The sequence below is a fragment of the Oncorhynchus mykiss genome, chromosome 12, assembly GCF_057628025.1.
Source record: "Oncorhynchus mykiss isolate SJ-2025 chromosome 12, ASM5762802v1, whole genome shotgun sequence".
Lineage (NCBI taxonomy): Eukaryota > Metazoa > Chordata > Actinopteri > Salmoniformes > Salmonidae > Oncorhynchus > Oncorhynchus mykiss.
Genome location: NC_143033.1, coordinates 55,906,087 through 55,932,500, shown reverse-complemented (window position 1 = coordinate 55,932,500; position 26,414 = coordinate 55,906,087). Strand labels below are relative to the sequence as shown.

General features: G+C 44.9%; 1 protein-coding gene across 16 annotated transcripts in view; it reads right to left on the bottom strand.

Moving 5' to 3' along the window:
• The window catches only part of LOC110537795 (actin-binding LIM protein 3), a 128,677-nt gene that overhangs the window by 69,514 nt on the left and 32,749 nt on the right, over nt 1-26,414 (bottom strand). For 10 of the 16 annotated variants that reach the window (XM_090192806.1, XM_090192807.1, XM_036937825.2 and 7 more), the window contains exon 2: nt 19,866-20,018. In XM_090192806.1, the coding sequence (XP_090048932.1) occupies nt 19,866-20,018 (153 nt within the window). The remainder of the gene's footprint in view (nt 1-19,865; nt 20,019-26,414) is intronic. The other 6 variants (XM_090192802.1, XM_090192804.1, XM_090192810.1 and 3 more) reach the window with 1 other exon arrangement.

The following is a 26,414-nucleotide window of genomic DNA, read 5'->3' as shown; positions in this document are numbered from 1 at the left end:
GTCTAGGGTAGCAGATGAACAAGCACCTTGAAATGCATATACCGCAGGATCTGAATTGCAGATATCACCAGGCGAACACAACCCAAGTCTCTGTGTCACCTTGGCACAGGAAGGGAGATGGTGAAGGGACTGCCAGAGAGCTTAGAGTGTAAGAGTTGCCTTTATAACACTGATAAGCTTCCTCCCATTTGTTAGTAAGATGCCTGACTGTAAGATGAGGCTGTGAATGATGTCAGCCTTGTTCAGCCCCTGGATTCTTCATTTAATTCAAACGGAGGCAATCATATTACTCACTCCCTAGTGGAGCAGCAGTTTAGACTAGAGTCATCAATTCTAGTTAGCATACAGAGTCAATCTAATGGATTTAATTTCCAGGAACCCAGTGAGTCAATCCCATTCTAAGAAGACACCATGAGGTGAGGTGGTCAGAAAAAGATTCCCTTGAGATGACCCCTCCTTGGAGTTCAGAGTTCTCCATCGCTACATCAGGGAATTGCATATGCATACTTTGTCACTTTTTGCATATGCATACATATGTCACTTTACCCCTACCTACATGTACAGGATTAGAACCTGAGTTAGTCTGGGTTTAGAACAGGTTTAGAACCTGAGTTAGTCTGGGTTTAGAACAGGTTAAGAACCTGAGTTTGTCTGGGTTTAGTAAAGGTTTAGAACCTGAGTTAGTCTTCATTCAATATTGTTGTAATTGTCATTATCACAAATATGTATATATAAAAATCGTCAGATTAATCGGTATCGGCTTTTTTTTGGTCCTCCAATAATCGGTATCGGCGTTGAAAAATCACAATCGGTCGACCTCTAGTGTCGACCCAACCACAGATGAATTTAGCATCTCCACAGACCCACCTCTCAACAGCTTCCCACAGAGACACAAAGGGTGAGTTCCAAAAGGCACCCTACTACCTCCAAGAACATCCAAGGATATTGCCTAGCATGCAAACAGATGTATGACATCAGATTCCCACAGTGCACTTCCCACAGCCCAGTCATAGGATGCCTTTGCACTCCCAAACAGAGAGGACGAGCAGTCACTAATCCTACCTGTCTGTGTGTCAATTTGGCATGCTTGGACAGGCTACGTGTTACATAGACCACACACACACACAACTTCACCATGGTGGCGCCACAATCCTCTCAACCTGCCATTTAGTATCATATTGGGCTATATAGTTTCAGATTATCATCATATTACGTACATTCTCTGCGGTCCTCTCTCCTGTGGTCAATGTTTACGTTTTCCTCTCAAAGCAGAGCTTTTTGTTTCCCACATATTTCATCTTGTGTCCATTTTTCAGAACATTCTTCTAGCAGGCAGATTAGGGAAAGTGGACATGGACAGACAGCAGTAGTATGTCTTAATCCGTAGCTCTGGCTCTGGGCCTGCTGAGCAGTAAGCAAAGGGATTATCCTGGCCATCTATTACCAATCTGGGAGCAGATTGCCAGGCCAGCCAGGGCTCCTACGGTGCAATGCAGACTCTTGGTCCCAGGTCCCAGCTGCAGCCACATCCCAGGCCTGGCGTTCACACACACACACACACACACATACACAGAGCACCAGACATGCTGTCAGAAAAACCTCTCTCTCTCTCTCTCTCTCTGGCTTGGCGATAAGAAACATGGAGCAGCCAGGGGGTTGCCATGGCAACAGAACCCCCTCTACCACCACCAAACCCTCTCTCTCTCTCTCTATTATTCTCTCTCTCTCACTCTCAGACGACTATCCTTGCAACCAGGAATAGTCTCCACCAATCACCAACTCTGAACGCCGCACACGTTACACGCTGATCAAAAGCGACCGTCGGAGTCCAAACGCAGCCAGAGACAGTGGAGCTGTGGCGTATCATGGGCAGCTGTTTGAGAGAGTGTCAGAGGTACACCCCCCCCCCCCCCCCCATCACCCACTGGGCTGGGACTGACCAGGACTGACCCAGCAGGACAGAGGTCACACCCTGGGGGACCTGCAGAGGGCTGAGGGTGGGGGCAGAGAGTCAAGAGGTCTCTGACCTCTGACCTGTCAGTGCATTACACTCCATGTTAAATAGTTCCCTGTCTGTCTTACATTCCCCCCTCAGCCCTCACCTCTAACATTCCAGCCAACAGTCTAGTATGAAGGCAGACAGACAGCAAAGCCCTGTCCACATTACCATTTTAGAACCATGTTAAGGGTTTATACTTGATTCTAAACGTACAGATATTCAGGTCTACATTCAGTCTGTTCGTAATCACATTAAGCGTTCTGGTGATTTCGATTGGCCAAGACACGACCTTGGAGCTGATCCATGACAGCGTAGTAAGAGACTCAGCACCGTGATTACCTGTGTGACCTTCATAATCCTCCCATGAACCTTCATGGCTAGCGGAGCCTGCCACTGTAAACAAGCACTGGCACACTCAATCTCTCTTCCAATCATTCACTTTTATTCATATAGGTCTAACTATGTCATTATATCACCCAAATATTGATTAATCTAGGAATGCAACTTAGTGGTGATATTGAGGGGTCCTAAATGAGGTTAGGTTCCCTCGATTTCAATTCAAAGAAGAAGAAAAAAATCCCGCTTTTTCTTAGCGTGAACAGAGAACAAGCACATTAACAAACAGTCCACATCCTCCCGGCAGCTCCAGATCCAGCCCAATCTGCTGATCCAGACAGGCAACGGGGGAGAGAAACAGGACAACAGAAACATGCCGCAATGATTTAAAGGAAAGGTTTCTACAGAGTATGTGCAACTGTGTCCTACTCCACAGGAGCCAGTCCAGTCATACAGACAGCAGAATGGGAAAGAGGGAAATAGATGAGAGGAGATGTGAGAGGAGGCAGGGTGAAGGGCAGTATAGGTCATAAGCCAGGGCCGTCATTAGTAGGGGGGATATTGTTACTCCCAGGGAAGTGGACACTGTAACCCAGAGCCTCCCATCTCCTCTTCTGAGGCGGAGTGTACAACTGGATCCCTAAGTAACAAGTATGCTTTAATTTCAACTAATTTCAACATCACAGTAGGCTCTTCATTTAAAATCATTAGACTCATCAGGCTTGTATTCCCCGTATGCTTCAACATCGGGTTGGTTCAACATACTGTACACTACCGGTCAAAAGTTTTAGAACACCTACTCATTCAACAGTTTTTCTTAATTTTTTTACCATTTTCTACATTGTAGAATAATAGCAAAGACATCAAAACGATTAAATATCACATATGAAATCGCGTAGTAACCAAAACAGTGTTAAACAAAACAAAATATATTTTATATTTGAGATTCTTCAAATAGCCACCCTTTACCTTGATGACAGCTTTGCACACTCTTGGCATTCTCTCAACCAGTTTCATGAGGTAGTCACCTGGAATGCTATTCAATTAACAGGTGTGCCTTGTTAAAAGTTAATTTTGGGAATTTATTTCCTTCTTAATGCGTTTGAGCCAAACAGTTGTGTTGTGACAAGGTAGGATGGGTATACAGAAGATAGCCCTATTTTTCTTAAAAGACCAAGTCCATAATATGGCAAGAACAGCTCAAATAAGCAAAGAGAAATGACAGTCCATCATGACTTTAAGACATGACGGTCAGTCAATACAGAACATTTCAAGAACTTCAAAAGTTTCTTCAAGTGCAGTCGCAAAAACCATCAAGCGCTATGATGAAACTGGCTCTCATCAGGACCACCACAGGAAAGGAAGATGCAGAATTACCTCTGTTGCAGAGGATAAGTTCATTAGAGCTAATAGCCTCAGAAATTGCAGCCCAAATAAATGCTTCACAGAGATCAAGTAACAGACACATCTCAACATCAACTGTTCAGAGGACTGTGTGAATCCAGCATTCACGGTTGAATTGCTGCAAAGAAACCACTACTAAAGGACACCAATAAGAAGAAGAGACTTGCTTGGCCCAAGAAACACGAGCAATGGACATGAGACCGGTATAAATTTGTCCTTGGGTCTGATGAGTCCAAATTGGAGATTTTTGGATCCAACCGCTGTGTCTTTGTGAAACACGGTGTGGGTTAACGGAAGATCTCCGCATGTGTATTTCCCACAGTGAAGCATGGAGGAGGAGGTGTTATGGTGTGGGGGTGCTTTGCTGGTGACACTGTCTGTGATTTATTTAGAATTCAAGGCACACTTAACCAGCATGGCTACCACAGCATTCTGCAGCGATACACCATCCCATGTGGTTTGAGCTTAGTGGGACTATCAATTGTTTTTCAACAGGAAAATAACCCAACACACCTCCAGGCTGTGTAAGAGCTATTTTACCAAGAAGGAGAGACCTAAACCAAATTGTGATGGTTTGAGATGAGTCAGACTGCAGAGTGAAGGAAATGCAGCCAACAAGTTCTCAGCATATAAAGGAACTCCTTCAGGACTGTGGGAAAAGCATTCCAGGTGAAGCTGGTTGAGAGAATTCCAAGAGTGTTCAAAGCTGTCATCAAGGCAAAGGGTGGCTACTTTGAAGAATCTCAAATATAAAATATATTTTGATTTGTTTAACACCTTTTTTGGTTACTACATGATTCCATAAGTGTTATTTTATAGTTTTGATGTCTTCACTATTATTCTACAATGTAGAAAGTAGTAAAAACAAAGAAGAACTCTTGAATGAGTAGGTGTTCTAAAACTTTGGACTGGTAGTGTAGCTAATGCTTGATTCTGTACATGAGAAGACCTCTGCTATACAGTGACTGCTCCCTAGTGTGGGAGAGAAAGGCGGAGAGACTGAAAAAAAAACAAGAGAAAAATACATGTCGAGATAGATGAGAGAGAAAGAGAATGGAGACGGACGAGAGAAAGAGAGAAGCGTTAGTCGGCATCACCGCAATGAAAAGCACGTTCATATCTGCTACCCTGTAGTCATTGTTGGAGGGGAGAGCCAGTGGGATGGAGGCTACAAAGCGTTCGCAGCGGCAGCAGTGCTGCCAGCCTGGCAAAGACAGAGACAAAGATGATAACGACTTTACACAACTCCCATCTTCCATGTTTACTGTTGGCAAAGTGAATAGAGAGATGGGAGAGAGAGGGGGGGAAGGAGAGGAGCCCTCCTGCTGGCATCCTACAACATGTTGTTCAGCTCATCTCATGCAGGCAGTTACAGTATATCTGGAGACGCAGACAGACAGTCAGTCAGTCAGTCAGTCAGACAAAAAAACAAACACATACAAATCTCTCTCCATGGCTTTCTGTAGAAAGTTGTCAGAGATACAAGATTATATTAGCCCAGTTTATGGAGGAGGGCGAATCCAAGACAGCATGGAGTGGAAAATATTTGTGGTATCTCCGATTGTTCTGGCAATTCTCACATAGGAACTTCATTGGGAGGAAGGATATTTAACGTGTTTTCTACATTTGTATCATAAACAATATTTTTTGAAAATCATGCTGAAATTAGCTATTTTAGGCCTACAGTATAGGCGCCTCTGTGAACTGTACATGATACAGACAACATTTTGGTGGCATTATACTCCTTATAGTGTTCTCTCAAATATTGAGTATGTCTAAATTCTGAAATTCACATATTCACATTAATTCCTTAGACATTACAAATATTAATATTTATATCTCAAAACTATCCTTTTTGATTTAGCTTATTTTTAGACATATTGGTTGTAACAATATACTCTTCAAACACATCACATTTCCAGAGTGGACTCTGGTACTTTTAAGGATATGACCCATTTTATACATAGAAATTGACATTATATGCCATTAACCAGTCACAGCCCTCCGTCAGGATTGCACATTCAGCAAGTCACCAGCAGAGGGAGTTCCTTTTGAATCCCCTTTCCCATTCACTGTATTGTGGTGATCATAAAACGTATCATACCTTCAGAATTAGCAGAGAGCCCACTCTTGAAATGTGATCTACTGTACTTGTTGAGTACATTGTTCCAAACAATGTCTTCAAATGAACAAAAGTGTAGTTTTGAGAGATTCATATTTTGTATGTTGAATAAATACTTTGTCTTCTTGGGTATGACGCTTTAAGTGTGGCACACGTGTATTTCGGGAGTTTCTCCAAATCTTCTCTGTCGATCCTCTCACGCTCTGTCAGGTTGGATGGGGAGCATTGCTGCACAGCAATTTCAAGTCTCTCCAGAGATGTTCGATAAGGTTCAAGTCCGGGCTTTGGCCGGGCCACAAAGGACATTCAGAGACTTATCCCGAAGCCACTCCTGTGTTATCTTGGCTGTGTGCTTAGGGTTGTTGTCCTTTTGGAAGGTGAACCTTCGCCCCAGTCTGAGGTCCTGAGCACTCTGTAGCAGGTTTTCATCAAGGATCTCTCTGTACATTGCTCCGTTCATCTTTCCCTTGATGGTGACCAGTCTCCCAGTCCCTGCTGCTGAAAAACATCCCCACAGCATGATGCTGCCACCACCGATTTCTGTGCCAGATTTCCTCCAGCCTGGCATTCAGGCCAAAGAGTTCAATCTTGGTTTCATCAGAGCAGAAAATGTTGTTTCTCAAGGTCTGAGGGTCCTTTAGGTGCCTTTTGGCAAACTACACACAGGCTGGCCACTCTACTATAAAGGCCTGATTGAACTCTGGAGATCTGTCAGAGTGACCATCGGGTTCCTGGTCACCTCCCCGACCAAGGCCCTTCTCCCCCGATTGCTCAGTTTAGCCGGGTGGGCAGCTCTAGGAAGAGTCTTAGTGGTTCCAAACTTGTTCCATTTAAGAATGATGGAGGCCACTGTGTTCTTGGGGACCTTTAATGCTACAGACATTTTTTGGTACCCTTCCCCAGATCTATGCCTTGACACAATCCTGTCTCGGAACTATACGGACAATTCCTTTGACCTCATGCCTTGGTTTTTGCTATGACATGCACTGTCAACTGTGTGGCCTTATATAGACAGGTGTGTGCCTTTGCAAATCATGTCCAATCAATTGAATTTACCACAGGTGGACTCCAATCAAGTTGTAGAATCATCACAAGAATGATCAATGGAAACAGGATGGACCTGAGCTCAATTTCGAGTCTCATAGCAAAGGAATACTGAATACTTGTGTAAATAAGGTATTTCTGTTGTTTTGTTTTTATACATTTGTGTTAGAATAAGGTTGTAACATAACAACATGTGGAATAAGGGAAGAGGTCTGAATACTTTCCAAATGCACTGCACATGTGCCTATGTAAGAATACTGTTCATCGACTACAGCTCAGCCTTCAATACCATAGTGCCTTCCAAGCTCATCACTAAGCTCAGGGCCCTGGGTCTGAACCCCTCCATGTGCAACTGGGTCCTGGACTCCCCGACGGGCCGACCCCAAGTGGTAAAGGTAGGCAACAACACGTCCTCCATGCTGATCCTCAACATGGTGGCCCCACAGGGGTGCCTGCTCAACCCCCTCCTGTACTCCCTGTTCACCATGACTGCATGGCCACGCATGCAGGAAGGCACTAAAGTAATACTGCATAAAATGTGGCAAAGCAATTCACTTTATGTGTTATGTTTATGTGTTATGTTTGTAGAAAATCCAATTCAACACATGACTAAGTACCACTTTCCATATTTTTAAGCATAGTGGTGGCTGCATCATGTTATGGGTATGCTTGTAATTGTTAAGGACTGGGGAGTTTTTCAGGATATTAAAGAAATGGAATGGAGCTAAGCATAGTCAAAATCCTAGAGGAAAACCTGATTCAGTCTGCTTTCCATTAGACATTGGGATATTAATTCAACTTTCAGCAGGACAATAACCTAAAACACAAGGCCAAATCTACACTGGAGTTGCTTACCAAGAAGACAGTAAATGTTCCTGAGTGGCTGAGTTACAGTTCTGACTTAAATCTGCTTGATAATCTATGGCAAGACTTGAAAATGGTTGTCTAGCGATGATCAACAACCACTTTGACAGAGCTTGAAGAATTTTGAAAAGAATAATGGGCAAATATTGGACAATTCAGGAGTGCAAAGCTCTTAGAGACTTACAGTACCTAGAAAAACTCACAGCTGTAATCGTTGCTAATGGTGACTCTAATATGTATTGGTGTGAATACTTATGTAAATTAGATATTTCTGTATTTCATTTTCAATACATTTGAAAAAATTACTAAAAACATGTTTTCACTTTGACAATATGGGGTATGGTACTGTATGTAGATCGGTGAGAAAAAAAAAAAATTCATAAAGTTTGAATTCAGCCTTTTACCCACTTTATATGCACAGTATATACTGTATTCTAGTAATGGCTCATCCTATATTTTTATTTTTTTTATTTTTTATTTCACCTTAATTTAACCAGGTAGGCTAGTTGAGAACAAGTTCTCATTTACAACTGCGACCTGGCCAAGATAAAGCATAGCAGTGTGAACAGACATGGAGTTACACATGGAGTAAACAATAAACAAGTCAATAACACAGAAGAAAAAAAAAGAAAAAAAGGAGTCTATATACATTGTGTGCAAAAGTCATAAGGAGGTAGGAGAATAATTACAATTTAGCAGATTAACACTGGAGTGATAAATGATCAGATGGCCATGTGCAGGTAGAGATACTGGTATGCAAAAGAGCAGAAAAGTAAATAAATAAAAACAGTATGGGGATGAGGTAGGTAAATTGGGTGGGCTATTTACCGATAGACTATGTACAGCTGCAGCGATCGGTTAGCTGCTCAGATAGCAGATGTTTAAAGTTGGTGAGGGAGATAAGTCTCCAACTTCAACAATTTTTGCAATTCGTTCCAGTCACAGGCAGCAGAGAACTGGAAGGAAAGGCGGCCAAATGAGGTGTTGGCTTTAGGGATGATCAGTGAGATACACCTGCTGGAGCAAGTGCTACGGGTGGGTGTTGCCATCGTGACCAGTGAACTGAGATAAGGCGGAGCTTTACCTAGCATGGACTTGTAGATGACCTGGAGCCAGTGGGTCTGGCGACGAATATGTAGCAATGGCCAGCCGACTAGAGCATACAGGTCGCAGTGGTGGGTGGTATAAGGTGCTTTAATAACAAAGTGGATGTCACTGTGATAAACTGCATCCAGTTTGCTGAGTAGAGTATTGGAAGCCATTTTGTAGATGACATCGCCGAAGTCGAGGATCGGTAGGATAGTCAGTTTTACTAGGGTAAGTTTGGCGGAGTGAGTGAAGGAGGCTTTGTTGCGAAATAGAAAGCCGATTCTAGATTTGATTTTGGATTGGAGATGTTTGATATGAGTCTGGAAGGAGAGTTTACAGTCTAGCCAGACACCTAGGTACTTGATGTCCACATATTCTAGGTCGGATTCATCCAGGGTGGTGATGCTATTCGGGCGTGCGGGTGCAGCCAGCGAACGGTTGAAAAGCATGCATTTGGTTTTACTACAGTTTAAGAGCAGTTGGAGGCCACGGAAGGAGTGTTGTATGGCATTGAAGCTCGTTTGGAGGTTAGATAGCACAGTGTCCAAGGAAGGGCCAGAAGTATACAGAATGGTGTCGTCTGCGTAGAGGTGGATCAGGGAATCGCCCGCAGCAAGAGCAACATCATTGATATATACAGAGTAAAGAGTCGGCCCGAGAATTTAACCCTGTGGCACCCCCATAGAGACTGCCAGAGGACCGGACAACATGCCCTCCGATTTGACACACTGAACTCTGTCTGCAAAGTAGTTGGAGAACCAGGCAAGGCAGTCATTAGAAAAACAGAGGCTACAGAGTCTGCCGATAAGAATGTGGTGATTGACAGAGTCGAAAGCCTTGGCCAGGTCGATGAAGACGGCTGCACAGTACTGTCTTTTATCGATGGCGGTTATGACATTGTTTAGTACCTTGAGCGTGGCTGAGGTGCACCCGTGACCGGCTCGGAAACCAGATTGCACAGCGGAGAAGGTAAGGTGGGATTCGAGATGGTCAGTGATCTGTTTGTTGACTTGGCTATCGAAGATTTTAGATAGGCAGGGCACGATGGATATAGGTCTGTCACAGTTTGGGTCCAGGGTGTCTCCCCCTTTGAAGAGGGGGATGACCGCAGCAGCTTTCCAGTCCTTGGGGATCTCAGACGGTATGAAAGAGAGGTTGAACAGGCTGGTAATAGGGGTTGCGACAATGGAGGCGGATAGTTTCAGAAATAGAGGGTCCAGATTGTCGAGCCCAGCTGATTTGTACGGGTCCAGGTTTTCCAGCTCTTTCAGAACATCTGCTATCTGGATTTGGGTAAAGGAGAAGCTGGGGAGGCTTGGGAGAGTAGCTGCGGGGGGGTGGAGCTGTTGGCCGAGGTTGGAGTAGCCAGGAGAAAGGCAGGGCCAGCCGTTGAGGAATGCTTGTTGAAGTTTTCGATTATCATGGATTTATCGGTGGTGGCCGTGTTACCTAGCCTCAGTGCAGTGGGCAGCTGGGAGGAGGTGCTCTTGTTCTACATGGGCTTTACAGTGTCCCAGAACTTTTTGGAGTTAGAGCTACAGGATGCAAATTTCTGCTTGAAAAAGCCGGCCTTTGCTTTCCTGACTGACTGCGTGTATTGGTTCCTGACTTCCCTGAACAGTTGCATATCGCGGGGACTATTCGATGCTATTGCAGTCCGCCACAGAATGTTTTTGTGCTGGTCGAGGGCAGTCAGGTCTGGAGTGAATCAGGGGCTATATCTGTTCTTAGTTCTGCATTTTTTGAACGGAGCATGTTTATCTAAGATGGTGAGGAAGTTACTTTTAAAGAATGACCAGGCATCCTCAACTGATGGGATGAGGTCAATATCCTTCCAGGATACCAGGGCCAGGTCGATTAGAAAGGCCTGCTCGCAGAAGTGTTTTAGGGAGCATTTGACAGTGATTAGGGGTGGTCGTTTGACTGCGGACCCGTAGCGGATACAGGCAATGAGGCAGTGATCGCTGAGATCCTGATTGAAGACAGTTGAGGCGTATTTGGAGGGCCAGTTGGTCAGGATAACGTCTATGAGGGTACCCTTGTTTACAGATTTAGGGTTGTACCTGGTGGGTTCCTTGATCATTTGTGTGAGATTGAGGGCATCTAGCTTAGATTGTAGGACTGCCGGGGTGTTAAGCATATCCCAGTTTAGGTCACCTAGCAGAACAAACTCTGAAGCTAGATTGGGGGCGATCAATTCACAAATTGTGTCCAGGGCACAGCTGGGAGCTGAGGGGGGTCGGTAGCAGGCGGAAACAGTGAGAGACTTATTTCTGGAGAGATTCATTTTTAAAATTAGAAGTTCGAACTGTTTGGCTATCTCTGCAGTAGACTGCAACTCCTCCCCCTTTGGCAGTTCTATCTTGACGGAAAATGTTATAGTTGGGAATGGAAATCTCAGAATTTTTGGTGGCCTTCCTAAGCCAGGATTCAGACACAGCAAGGACATCAGGGTTGGCAGAGTGTGCTAAAGCAGTGAGTAAAACAAACTTAGGGAGGAGGCTTCATGAATCCATGCATGAAACCAAGGCTTTTTCGATCACAGAAGTCAACAAATGAGGGTGCCTGGGGACATGCAGGGCCTGGGTTTACCTCCACATCACCTGCGGGACAGAGGAGGAGTAGGATGAGGGTGCGGCTAAAGGCTATCAAACTGGTCGCCTAGAGCGTTGGGGACAAAGAATAAAAGGAGCAGATTTCTGGGCGTGGTAGAATATATTCAGGGCATAATGCGCAGACAGGGGTATGGTGGGGTGCGGGTACAGCGGAGATAAGCCCAGGCACTGGGTGATGATAAGAGAGGTTGTATCTCTGGACATGCTGGTTGTAATGGGTGAGGTCACCGCATGTGTGGGAGGTGGGACAAAGGAGGTATCAGAGGTATGAAGAGTGGAACTAGGGGGTCCATTGTAAACTAAAACAATGATAACTAACCTGAACAACAGTATACAAGGCATATTGACATTTGAGAGAGACATACAGCGATGCATAAAGTAATCACAGGTGTTGATTGGGAGAGCTAGCTAAAACAACAGGTGAGACAACAACAGCTAATCAGCTAACACAACAACAGCAGGTAAAATGGCGATGACTAGGCAGAGAGGGTCGGATTAACTACACACAGAGCCTGAGTTCGCGGCTGGGGCCGACAGATAAAAAATAAATTAACAGAATGGAGCACCGTGATTAATGGACAGTCCAGCAGGCATCAGCTATGTAGCCAAGTGATCATAGTGTCCAGGGGGCAGCAGTAGATGGAACAGGGGAACCGCCACTACGCTAACGACACAGCGTTTAAAGTTAGTAGCTCTGGGCTAGTAGGAGCGTTAGCTCCGACGGAGGCCGGATGAAGGCACAGCGGATGGAGTATTCGTCGGCAGACCAGTCATGGTGGTGCGGCGGGGCACCGTGTCGACAGAGAATCCAAGCCAGATGGCGAAAGAGGTATTGTGGAATTTAGTTTGCTAACTACTGCTGTACCCAACTTTTCTATTCATATACTGACCATAATGTCTATACACGTGTGTATATATATATTTTCTGGATTTTTGTTTTAGATTCCGTCTCTCACAGTTGAAGTGTACCTATGATAAAAATGACAGACCTCTACATGCTTTGTAAGTAGGAAAACCTGCAAAATCGGCAGTGTATCAAATACTTGTTCTCCCCACTGTGTATATATACAGTGCCTTGCGAAAGTATTCGGCCCCCTTGAACTTTGCGACCTTTTGCCACATTTCAGGCATCAAACATAAAGATATAAAACTGTATTTTTTTGTGAAGAATCAACAACAAGTGGGACACAATCATGAAGTGGAACGATATATATTGGATATTTCAAACTTTTTTAACAAATCAAAAACTGAAAAATTGGGCGTGCAAAATTATTCAGCCCCTTTACTTTCAGTGCAGCAAACTCTCTCCAGAAGTCTGCAAAAGACCTGAGACTGGGACGGAGATTTGTCTTCCAACAAGACAATGATCCAAAACATAAAGCAAAATCTACAATGGAATGGTTCAAAAATAAACATATCCAGGTGTTAGAATGGCCAAGTCAAAGTCCAGACCTGAATCCAATCGAGAATCTGTGGAAAGAACTGAAAACTGCTGTTCACAAATGCTCTCCATCCAACCTCACTGAGCTCGAGCTGTTTTGCAAGGAGGAATGGGAAAAAATGTCAGTCTCTCGATGTGCAAAACTGATAGAGACATACCCCAAGTGACTTACAGCTGTAATCGCAGCAAAAGGTGGCGCTACAAAGTATTATAAGTTAAGGGGGCTGAATAATTTTGCACGCCCAATTTTTCAGTTTTTGATTTGTTAAAAAAGTTTGAAATATCCAATAAATGTCGTTCCACTTCATGATTGTGTCCCACTTGTTGTTGATTCTTCACAAAAAAATACAGTTTTATATCTTTATGTTTGAAGTCTGAAATGTGGCAAAAGGTCGCAAAATTCAAGGGGGCCGAATACTTTCGCAAGGCACTGTATATATATATATATATATATATATATATATATATATATATATATATATATATATATATATATATATATATATATTCCGGACTCTGACATTGCTCGTTCAGAAATGTCTTAATTTCTTTATTTTAATTTCTTGGATTACGTGTGTATTGTTTTGTATTTGTAGGTATTACTTCACTTTTGGAGCTAGAAACATTAGCATTTCACTGCACCTGCAATAGTGTCTGCAATCTGTGTACGCGACCAATAAACTTTGATGTGATTTAGAGACAACTGCACTACAATATTACCGTAAAAAAAAAAGAGAGATACGTTGCATCCTTATAAATAGCATCATAAACGTCAATGAGTCAAAAAAAAATCCCCTCCTCATGACAATGTTCATTTCATCTTCTTTCATCTAGATACAATAGTTACAGTATATGCCAAGAAGACCGGACCAGTGTGGGTGAGTGTCTGTCCGTGTGTGTGTGCGTGCGTGCGTGTGTGAGTGTGCTTGTTTTTTTATCAGATGAATGTGGGAGCTGCAGGCTACTGGTCTATTTCTACAGTATGACTGGCACCTCCCTCCTGCTTTTTTCCCTTCTGTCCTCCTCGCCATGGGCCGACAGATGACTTCCTGGGCCGACAGATGACTTCCTGGGCCGACAGATGACTTCCTGGGCCGCCCCATACCCCCAGGACAGAGACAGAGAGAGACAGCGGGCAGGTCCAGCCCTGCTCCCCCCCCCCCCCCCCCCCCCCCCCACACACACACAGCCTCCATTCTAGAGGCACCACTCATACTGTCCTCACAAGTGGAGCCTAATGGGAATATATGGCTTGGCAGACACTGTTTGTGTAGAAATGACTTTTTTTTGCCTCTCCTCCCTGTCCTTTTTGGCCTCCTCCCCACTTCAATCCCAGCGGACTCTCCTTCTACTGCCTGGAGTTTGTCCAAGGACGCTCACTCACATCGCCCAACACATCTCCCAACAACTAACAAGAGATTGCATTGTCTCTGACACAGATAGGCTCTGTGGATCGGTGAGGTTCAAAGCTAGAAACACTGAGGCAAAAAGAGAAGTCTCTACAGACCCAGTTGGAAGAGATGGTTGATTCATTAGTGCACTTAAGAGTTCATGGCTTGATACGGTAGAAGATTTCATCTAAACAGAATGTCGATGGCCAACGGAGAATCATTAGCCCTTGTTGAGGGAAAACTACTGAATCAATATTATAAAGTATTAATTACTTTAAACCTTAAAGGGCCAATGCAGCTGTTTTCATCTCAACATCAACACATTTCTGGGTGACAATTAAGTACCTTACTGTGATTGTTTCAATTAAAATAGTAAAATAAAAGAAACAAAAAACCTTCTTAGTAAAGAACAATTTCTCAAGCAATAATTTTGCTAGGACTGTCTGGGAGTGGTCTGAGTGGGAGGGGAACTGAAAACTAGTTGAGAGGTTTGGTACTCTCTTTCTGGTCTATTAACACATTTTTGTTTCTCCAAGTTTCTTTGCCTGAGGACAATAACGACCATATGTAGCTAGCGAAAACACTGCACTAAAATGACCCTATTTCAGCTAGTGAAATTACTGCAACGCTAAACAAAGAGTTGTAGTCGGTTTTGGAATGGGTGGCGAGTAATAACCTAGTCCTGAACATATATACAACTAAAAGGATTGTATTTGGCTACCTAAATTCTAGACCTCAGCTGAATGTGGTAATACATGTTGTGTCACCTTAAAACTGTAAATGGTCATGGTCGAGGCATATTGATTCAATTGCTGTAAATATGAGGAGAGGTCTGTCTGTGATAAAGACATTTTCTGCATTTTTAACACCACAGTCGACCAAACAATTCCTGCAGGCTCGAGTTGAATCTAATCTTGATTATTGCCCAGTGATATGGTCACGTGCCGCAAAGAAGGACCTAGAAAAGCTGCAACTGGCCCAGAACAGAGCAGCATGTCTTGCCCTTCAATGTACACAGAAGGCTAATGTCAACAGTATGCATGTCAGTCTCTCACCATCACAGTTGACAACTCCATGGTGTCCCCCTCCCAGAGTGCAAAGAACCTTGGCGTGACCCTGAACAACATTTACATGACATTTTAGTAATTTAGCAAACACTTATCCTGAGCGACTTACAGTGCATTCACTTACTAAAGATAAATGCACCAACTGTATATCGCTCTGGATAAGAGTGTCTGCTAAATTACTCAAATGTAAAAATGGTAAATGTAAATAGAAGAGAGATTGACTGCATACATTTTTGTTTTTTTTGTGAGAAATGCTAATGTGTTGAAAATTCCAAAATGTTTGTATTAATCAACTTACATATAGCTCTGACAGACATACTTACCCCACCAGACATGCCACCAGGGGTCTCGTCACAGTCTCCAAATCCATCAGTGATTCAAGGCTATCTACTGTTCTTATTTTACATTTGTGTAGTTCAGTCCTTGAGCTGTTCTTGACTATTGGTGTTCTTCTGTATTAAGTCACGTTTTATTTTGTGTGTGTGTGTGTGTGTGTGTGTGTGTGTGTGTGTGTGAACCCCAAGTAGAGTAGCTGCTGCTTCAACAACAGCTACTCTGAACACTGTACAAAATAATACATGTCCTTCTTCTAAAAATCTAGGCCTCCTAAAACAGATGACCTCCAAATGGCTTCTCATACACCTACAGGGGAAGTTTGCTCTCTCTCTCTTTATCTTACATTTGAATATATGCTCTTATCCAGAGTGACTTACAGGAGAAATAATGGTTAAGTGCATTGCTCAAGGACACTTAAGACAGATTCTTCACCTAGTCGGCTCCGGGGATTCAAACCGGCAACCTTTAGGTTACTGGCCCGACACTCTTAACTGCTAGGCAACTTTAGAGGCAATTCTCACTTGTTCTCCTCCATCTTTGTATGCAACTCTGTGGTGTTCTAAGGCGTGGGTTTCCCAATCTCGGTCCTGCCCCCCCCCCCCCCCCTGGGGGCACATTTTGGTGTTTGCCCCAGCACCACACAGCTGATTCAAATAACCAACTCATCATCAAGCTTTGATTATTTGAATCTGCTGTTTAGTGATAGGGCAAAAACAAAACATGCACCCGGGGCGGGGCCGAGTTTGGGAAACCCTGTTCTTAGGAATACTAGAATGACATAGACAATCTAGTGCCCACAATATTGCGACAACGGTAACTATTGTCTTGGAGAGATGAGACCCTCTGTGCTAACTACCTGCTTCTACACCAGACCTGACATCATTCAGAAAGAGAGTGCCAGTGAGGGCCAGTGAGGGCCAGAGAGGGCCAGGGAAGGCACATACAGGCCAGAGAGAGCGGGAGAGGGCCAGAGAGGACCAGGGAAGGCACATACAGACCAGAGAGAGCGGGAGAGGGCCAGGGAAGGCACATACAGGCCAGAGAGAGCAGGAGAGGGCCAGAGAGGGCCAGGGAAGGCACATACAGGCCAGAGAGAGCGGGAGAGGGCCAGAGAGGGCCAGGGAAGGCACATACAGGCCAGAGAGAGCGGGAGAGGGCCAGAGAGGGCCCAGACTAAGAGGCTGATTTGGTTAGGTACCTGCTGACTGTGGATACTGGATAGACTGCTGACTCCAGGATTCTATATTAGGTATTCTGTTTCCACATGGTCAGTTCTTTCCAGGTGCTCATGTCATTGTATTTCTTTACGCTTCCTCACACTGATAAGGTATAATATGAAACGTTTGCGTTTCAGTTTTCATCTGGCCACTGGCTCCCAGTGTGGGATGATGGCTCGTTCGGCGACCACAAGACTCATCAATGGCTTTTTGTGTGGTGAGGGAAAATCAATTTCATGCTTGGGCTGTCGGAACACTACAGACCGTCTGTATTGGTGTAGAAGCAGGTCAGGCACACATCTTGGCATGGATGTCCCCCGCGCATCGCTGCATCCCACCCTGTCTCACTGTCTCCCTCCCAGCTAGCACACAACACACTGAAAAAGGACATCATCCCAACCCGAGCAGAGGACTTCAAATGTGCGTGACAAAAAAAAAAAAAACAATGAGGCTTTTACAAAATGTTTTTTTCCTTCCCTAATTCCATTTGACTCCCACTCCAACACAGGGGCGTAGGCTTGTTGTTTGGCTCGGTTAAAAGGTCAGGCACACTTTCACCAACTCAGTACCGCTGCTGCAACACAACTTTCTAGAAATCCGCTGTGTGTGGGAGGAGTACACAGGTGGAGATTAGATTTGTCATGAGGATTAATGATGGCCAGTGGAAAACAAATGCACAGTGTAGCAGACAATGCTTGGTGTGCTCTGCCTAAAGCCATGAGACTACAGTGAGAAACATCTGCTCTGAAAGGCAGACAGACACTATCAGCTCACAGTGGGCTACCAGGTGGATAGACTCTGTTTCTGAGCTAAACGCCTGAGACCTGCGGCAGGTTAGGAAAAACACCTGCTGTCCACCAGGTCTACCTAACCCTACACACAATCCACATCCTCCACAACCAACCACCTCCCTACCTAATCCTACACACAATCCACATCCTCCACCACCAACCACCATCCCTACCTAACCCTACACACAATCCACATCCTCCACAACCAACCACCTCCCTACCTAATCCTACACACAATCCACATCCTCCACCACCAACCACCATCCCTACCTAACCCTACACACAATCCACATCCTCCACAACCAACCACCTCCCTACCTAATCCTACACACAATCCACATCCTCCACCACCAACCACCATCCCTACCCAACCCTACACACAATCCACATCATCCACAACCAACCACCATCCCTACCTAATCCTACACACAATCCACATCCTCCACCACCAACCACCATCCCTACCTAATCCTACACACAATCCACATCCTCCACAACCAACCACCTCCCTACCCAACCCTACACACAATCCACATCCTCCACCACCAACCACCATCCCTACCTAATCCTACACACAATCCACATCATCCACAACCAACCACCATCCCTACCTAATCCTACACACAATCCACATCCTCCACAACCAACCACCTCCCTACCTAATCCTACACACAATCCACATCCTCCACAACCAACCACCTCCCTACCCAACCCTACACACAATCCACATCCTCCACCACCAACCACCATCCCTACCTAACAATAAACACAATCCACATCCTCCACAACCAACCACTAGCCCCCGGACCACTACACCCCCACCACCACCACAACCACCACATACACACACACACACTGGCCAGATCCTCAGCAGGATTTCCACCAGCATTCCCCCCAGCACGCATCCCAGGGCCCAGCCTCTTCTCTGCTGTAGGAGGAGAGGCTGAGGAGGGCAGGTCAGCCAGGAGCTGAAGTGTCTGTGGTGGCGGAGCAGGAGCTGTCAGATCAGCACCCTCAGTCTGCAGCTCTCAGACTCTCACTAGCCTTGGTAGGGCACAGTGAATGAGAGAGTGTGGGTGGAGGGAGTGCTGCTGCTGGTTCTAATGGTGGAAACAGACAATACCGTAGGCAGGGACTGGAAAAGGAAAATAACATAGGCAGGGACTGATAGATACAGAGAGAGAGAGATAGAGAAATAGAGACAGAGAGGAATATAGAGACAGAGAGAGAGAGAGAGAGAGAGAGAGAGAGAGAGAGAGAGAACTAGAGACAGAGAGGAATATAGAGACAGAGAGAGAGAGAGAGAGAGAGAGAGAGAGAGAGAAAGAGAGAGAGAGAAATAGAGACAGAGAGGAATATAGAGACAGAGAGGGAGAGATAGAGAGAAATAGAGACAGAGAAGAATATAGAGACAGAGAGAGAGAGAGAGAGAGAGACTGAACAGTTAATGAAAGAAAGAGGAGGGAAAGGAGCGAGAAAGAGAAGAGAGAAAAAGGGAGATTTCTATATGTTGTAATGGCAAACCCGATTGCTGTGCTCCAGAGCGTGCAGGAAGGGCTCCTATTGGTTGATACTGACGGAGAGAGGAACCATCATTTAAGGCAGGTTGCCCCCTAACACCGTTACCACAGCAACAGCTTGCATAATAAACAAGACCACGTGAGCGCCGGCATTTTGAAAATCCTTCCTGACAATGGGAGGTGAAATGGCTTGCCTATTCTTCTCCTTACAAATACAGACTGTTAAAGGCACTACAAGCTGCTTTTCAAGTCTTAGGTGAAATATGAGTAGAAAACAGCATTCTGAAAATATTAAATGCTCATTTAGGAAAAAATGACCAGATGGAAGTTGAGCTTGTCTTTATTTTCTTGTCTACCATGGTGAGCTCTTAGCAGGATTCCCTTGCTATTCCTTTATTTAGGATGTGTGTTTTTCTCCTGATCAGAGCCTTTGAGCAGCCCAGGGGGTGTCATGGAGACACATAATCTCTGCCTCTCTCTCTGACAGCTAATGGTTTATAATGGGACTGGCTGAGTGCTGCTGTACTGTGGAGGCTGGGCTGTCTAGAGAATAGCCACACAGACAGAGAACGACAGGCAGATGGGCAGACAGACAGGCAGACAGACAGAAAGGAAGCTGAGGGTCTTACCTTGGCAGGTGAAGCACTTGACGTGGAAGTGGAAATTCTGCACACGCACCACCTCTCCCTTACAGAGCTCCCGGCAGCGGAGACAGTGGATAGTCGCGGCACCACGCCCGCTGTTGCTGCTCGGGCTGCCTCCGCTGTGCTGGTACGGCCCTGCTAGAGACCACAGGAGAGGAGTGGTTAGATCAGTCATCACAAGTGCTGGACAGCTGCTGTACTGTACATCTGCTCAGTTGTTAGCAGAAGCAGAGCAAGCACTACACAACAGCAATGTGCACAACAGTGCAAAAAATAAGGGGCAACATCTGCGGTGGAGAATTGGATTAAAAGATACATTGTGGAATCAGAGCCAGCAACCAGAAGGTGTAGCTCAAGGTCAATCTCAATGTTACACTTCATCAGTGCTAATGAGTCGAGGAACAGCCAACAAAATGTATAGTACCCTCAGATAAAGGGTTGCGGGTATGGTTGTCAGCGTGGACCTAAATCACAGGCAGGGCCATCTTTTAGACCTGCCAATGCAATTAACATGCAGCCATCAGTTGGGGTGTAATGGTTCACCAAACCCACAGTTCGGTACATCTGGCAGTTTTGGGGTCACAGTTCGGATTTAGTTACGGTACAGCGGAAAAATGAAATGCCAACAGTTACTGTAGTTAATTCGATTTTTATAAAAATATGCTAAATTAAAAAGCACCCTATTTGTGGCCCAAAACCAGTTTCTGTGACATCATGTCGGGCTCAAGTAGAGGTCTAAAAAATTGGACCTGGACCTCCCACCCTGACAAATATGCATAAATACATTTTTCCAATATAGAGACCCGTTCCCAAACGGACCCGAAGACGTCCAGTTCCTTATAGACGTGGTCGGAGCCGATTGAGGGAATTAGCAGGTCCATTACAAGTCCATTTGTAAGCCATCTTATTAACCAGAGATGATATAGCGTGAGTTGGAGCAGGCGGAGGAGGGGCCTTGCGGTGTGTGTACTTGGAGTGAGTGAAATGAGAGCAAGGAGAAGGGATAGGCAGCGACCAACCAAGCAGACTTGCGCTAGTAGACTAACTTCTAGCTTATCATAACTAGGTTATTTGTCATCCAATATGATTACGTAGTACTCGTCATATAATTAATTAAAATGTCTTTATTTGTATGGCATGTTCAATAGAGACAAGGTTTTAAAAATCTGACGCGTCTTTGTAATCCGTGATAGCTTGCAAGCCCTGCCACATCCGGCGTGCATCAGATCCAATGTAATTTGATTCGATCTTAGTCCTGTATTGACGAGGGACTTCTTATAAGCGTCCGGGTTAGTGTCCCGCTCCTTGAAAGGGGCAGCTCTAGCCTTTAGGTCAGTGTTGATGTCTCCTGTAATTCACGGTTTCTGGTTGGGATACGTACGTACGGTCACTGTAGGGATGACATTGTCGATGCACTTATTAATGAAGCCAGTGACTGTGGTAGTTAACTCCTTAATGCCATCGGATGATGTGCTAGCAAAACAGTCCTGTAGTTCAGCATCTGCTTAAATGGACCACTTTCGAATTGAGTGTGTCACTGGTACCTCCTGTTTGAGTTTTTGCTTGTAAGCAGGAATCAAGAGGATAGAGTCATGGTCATATTTCCAAATGGTGGGCGTGGGAGAGCTTTGTATGCGTCTCTCAGAGATGTCAGTCAGAGATGGAAATATGTACAATGTGTACAATATGTGTGAATGTCAAATAGTAAATGCAGCATGGTTGACCACAAGACCTATATGCATTAGTGATATTTTTGGAAGCTAAATCTATTCTTTTTAAACAACTAAAATAGTCTAACGCCAAAGGGATTAAAACAGCCCTAGAGTGTGCAGCATGTCCTCTGGCTGGACCAAAATCCATTATTCATAATGCACCGTCATCACTCAGGAGGTCATGTCCTCAGGTCCAGCTCTACTTTTGAAATCTGAAATAGAGCGATTTTAAACAAAGTCTGTCTGGTCTTATCTTATCTCTCTCTAACTAGACTCTCTGTCTGGGAGGATTACTTTTTCCCAATGGCTCGCATTAACAGAGGGCTGAAAATGTAACTAAAATGGGATGAGAAGTAGAAAACATACAGTGCAGCTATCAGGCTAGTGTGAGAATGAGGCAGTAGTGGTTTAGTGAAGCCCAGAAGAGCTATGGTGACTGGTGCTTGGTTGACCTGCCTACTGACTGCCTCGATGTTTCGTTGAAACAGACCGACAGACAGAGACCTACTGGAGATAACATATTGGCTTGTTCTGGGCTTGATAGTCACACATCACCCAGGGTTCTTGGTAAGCCACTCACTCTCAAGAGATCAAGTGGGATTTGGGGTCCAATTGATTACAGAATGCCTTTTCAGTGTCAGCACTTTGGAGAAGAAGGCCACATTAAGAGGGTGCCCCAGGACGATGTTAAGCCAGAGTCTGAAGCTGTCCAGCTGAATTTATTCACAGCAGGGAATGATACAGAACAGCTACAGCAGTGAGTGATACAGAACAGCTATAGCAGGGAGTGATACAGAACAGCTACAGCAGCCCCATGAGTGTCTGTGACATACCCAGAAGCAGGGCAGACAGCAGACAAAAGGGGGCTGAAGATCAGTGGGAAAATCAACAAGTCTTCCTCATGAAGGATCGATCACCAAACAATGGCCTCCTAAATAACTCACAGAGTCGCCAGCCACTCAAAGGCTGTATTCATTCACCACAGGAAGGAACAAACACACATTGAGCTGGTTCTCCATCATTCTGCAGTAGCCTGATCACTTAAGAGAACACTACACGACACACACAACAAAATCTATGTTTTTTATCTCTTGTGGGATGGGTTATTTATTTGGTAGGCCTAATTCTGCACTTGACATTGGCATTCATAACACCTTCCATGAATCATGAGATTACCCATTTCCCTGAGCTGTTGTGTTTGTGGGGGTTGTTTGGGTTTGAACAGTGTGGCAGTGCAGCCCATGGGAGCCTGTGTCCCAGACTGCACAATGACAGGTGTAATCTATGTATGCTGCTTGGTGACGAGGCGTGCGACACACACACACACACACACACACACACACACACACACACACACACACACACACACACACACACACACACACACACACACACACACACACACACACAGAGTGTTTTTTAAAGGGGGCATTACAGTTCTCTCATCCCCTGTGTGGAACTGTCTAAATCCCTATTAGAGGAGAGGAAACCTTACACTCATTTCCCTTCCCTCAATGGACATTACTGGAACAGTGCATGTAGATAAAATGGTTCATCTCTCAAAAGGATGATGTGTTGTGTACATCCGGCCTAAATGCAGTGTCCCAATAAAACCCGGCAGAAATATGCCACAAACTTTAATCCAATATATTTCCTTGTTATTTAGTCATAAATATCCATGTTATGGTTCTAATCCACTATAACATAATCCACAGTAACCCCACAGTGGTCCTTAAACCAAATGCTTTACGGTAAGCATTTGATGCTATTAGGCCTATTACAGTATAACCACACCAGTGAGGTCCACTAGCCTCGCACTGAAATCAGGGCTATTAGCTCTAAATTGTGCTTCTAATTGTCCTGTCACCGGTGTGAGTGTGTTCTGCCCGGGAGATTAGTGTCTGAGAGGATGGCCCTAGATTGGACGTGACGGCCAAGGCTCAGACTTTGTCTGTAGTAGACTACTATAGTATACAACTCCCACACTTAAAGACTCAGTGTGGACAAGAGCCGGAGACCAGCAGCGAATCCGTTGCCAGGCCGACGGAGTACAGGATGGGGCGGTACCAAAGAGATAATGATGGGCCTGACTACGTAGACAAAAGACACAAGTTAAACGGGCTCCTGATTGCCAGTCATATGATCATTTTAGTTGTTGTTTTGTTTTTGTTGTATGTCATTTCTGTTGACCCCAGGAAGAGTAGCTGCTTCTACTGCAAAAGCTAATGGGGACCCTAATAAAATAGCATAATAATAATAATTTAAAAAAAAGATAATTATGCATGGTTGTCATCATCATCCTCATTAGCATGGCAGTTCTACTGTAACACTGGATCAAATCTGTAGGCCTACAATTCAACACAAATCAACTCCCATCTGAGGAGAGAACAAGAGAACAAAGGAAGGAAGAAGGAATGCACGAGACAAACATCCAGTTAACTTCCTCAGCCACAGCGCCACTCACTGAGAGTGACAGCTCCCTCTTGTCCTCCATTCATCGGGCTCTCTGTCTGATGGTGCTGTTTATTCCGCCAAGGAACGACACCCAAACTCTCTGAACGCGCGTGTGTGTGTGAGTGGAGCACAGGACAGGCATGTATCAGGTGTGACTGCTATTGACTAAGGATATGAGCTGTAAATCAGTCTGTGAGAGGAGCTGTGCACCTGCTTATAATGCACTGCTGGCTTTAAGAATTACACTGCTTTAGTCCAATAGAGACTCCCCACATCCCACGCTCCATTAGGAAAACATTACACTGGGTTTTGGTGAATATTTGCATCGGGTGGAAATGCTTTGGTATTGATGACACTGACTAATAGTCTCAGCAATTCCATTGTGTGTCATGTTGTTTTCCCTCTGTCAGCTTCACCTCTTTACAATAGAGAAATTCTTTGACATGGCAAACTTCCTTATGTGGTCCCGAGTGGCTCAGTTGGTAGAGCTAAGCGCTTGCACCACTAGAGTTGTGGGTTTGATTCCCACGGGGGAACAGTACGAAAATGTATGCACTCACTCCTGGATAAGAGGGTCAACTAAATGTAATGCAAGTATCCTTATGATTGTTTCAATCTATTTTAAAAACACTCATCAGAAATGGCCTACATTGCCACATAAAAGTGATTTGTTTGCATATGATCCTGGGAAAACAACCAGTATGATTTGCTGAGTATATTTTATCTCTGGCTGAGACCGAGCTGTGAGGTCTGGCTGTGTTGACAAGTTTAGAGGGGAGGGGAAAAGTGGAGGGCCAGGCATCATTGTCACCTCACCGTGATGGTGTAATCAGTAGGGACTCCGTCATGTTAAGAGTGACCTGCCACCAGGATTTATGGGTATTATTTTGCCTCTGTGACAGGGTGAGACGTCAGACAACAGGGGTCAGACTGGATCTGGAAACTCAATGATTGGCACCGTCAGGTCAAGGTCAAGTTCAGGCAGAAGAACACAGAGGCAAAATAATACAATCACACTACATAACCAAAAGTATGTGGACATCATCGTCAAACAATTCATCCCAAAGGTGTTCGATGGGGTTAAGGTCAGGGCTCTGTGCAGGCCAGTCAAGTTCTTCACTCATCTTGATAAATAATCTCTGTATGGCCCTCATTTTGTGCACGGGGGCATTGTCATGCTGAAACAGGAAAGGGCCTTCCCCAAACAGTTGCCACAATGTTGGAAGCACAGAATCATCTAGAATGTCATTGTATGCCGTAGCGTTAATATTTCCCTTCACTAGAACTAAGAGGCCTAGCCCGAAGCATGAAAAACAGCCCCAGACTATTATTCACTGTCCACCAAACTTTACAGTTGCATTTGGGCATGTAGCATTCTCCTCGCATCAAGCCCAGATTCACCCGCAGGACTGCCAGATAGTGAAGTGTGATTTAGTCACTCCAGAGAACCTATTTCAACTGCTCCAGAGTCCAATGGCGGTGAGCTTTACACCAATCGCAACAACGCTTGGCATTGCACATGGTAATCTTAGGCTTGTGTGCGGCTGCTCGGCCATGGAAACCCATTTCATAAAGCTCCCAACGAACAGTTCTTGTGCTGACGTTGCTTCCAGAGGCAGTTTGGAACTCGGTAGTGAGTGTTGCAACCCAGGACATACCATTTTTACGTGCTTCAGCACTCACTAGTACCGTTCTGTGAGCTTGTGTGGCCTACCACTTCACAGCTGAGCCGTTGTTACTTCTAGATGTTTCCACTTCACAATAACAGCACTTGCAATTGACCGGGGCAGCTCGAGCAGGGCAGAAATTTGACTAACTGACTTGTTGGAAAGGTGGGATCCTATGACAGTGCCACGTTGAAAGTCACTGAACTGTTCAGTAAGGCCATTCTACTGCCAATGTTTGTCTATGGAGATTGTATGGCTGTGAGCTTGAGTTTATACACGCGTCAGCAACGGGTGTGGCTGAAATAGCAGAATCCACTAATTTGAAGGGATGTCCACACACTTTTGTATAATAGTGTATTTAACACTCTTGTATAATAGTGTATTTGACTCTCTACTGGTTACACTGACTTTTGGCCTCCCATCCTATTCTAACCACCTCTAGCCGGCTTTGTATTCATGTTACCTGATAACATTTCTGTACAATATGATCTTGTCGCCAACTGATGCACATTCAGATGCCATAAATCAGCACTGCAGATCTCTCCCCGTCCTCTGCCGTGCCTTGATTGTGTTACTGTTGATGATATCTGAAAATGTGCATGTACACCCTGGCCCACCTACTGTTGCTATCTCCAATTCTGACTTGTGCCCTGATATCTGCTTCACTGACTTCTGCTCCCGTAAAAGCCTGGGTTTTCTGC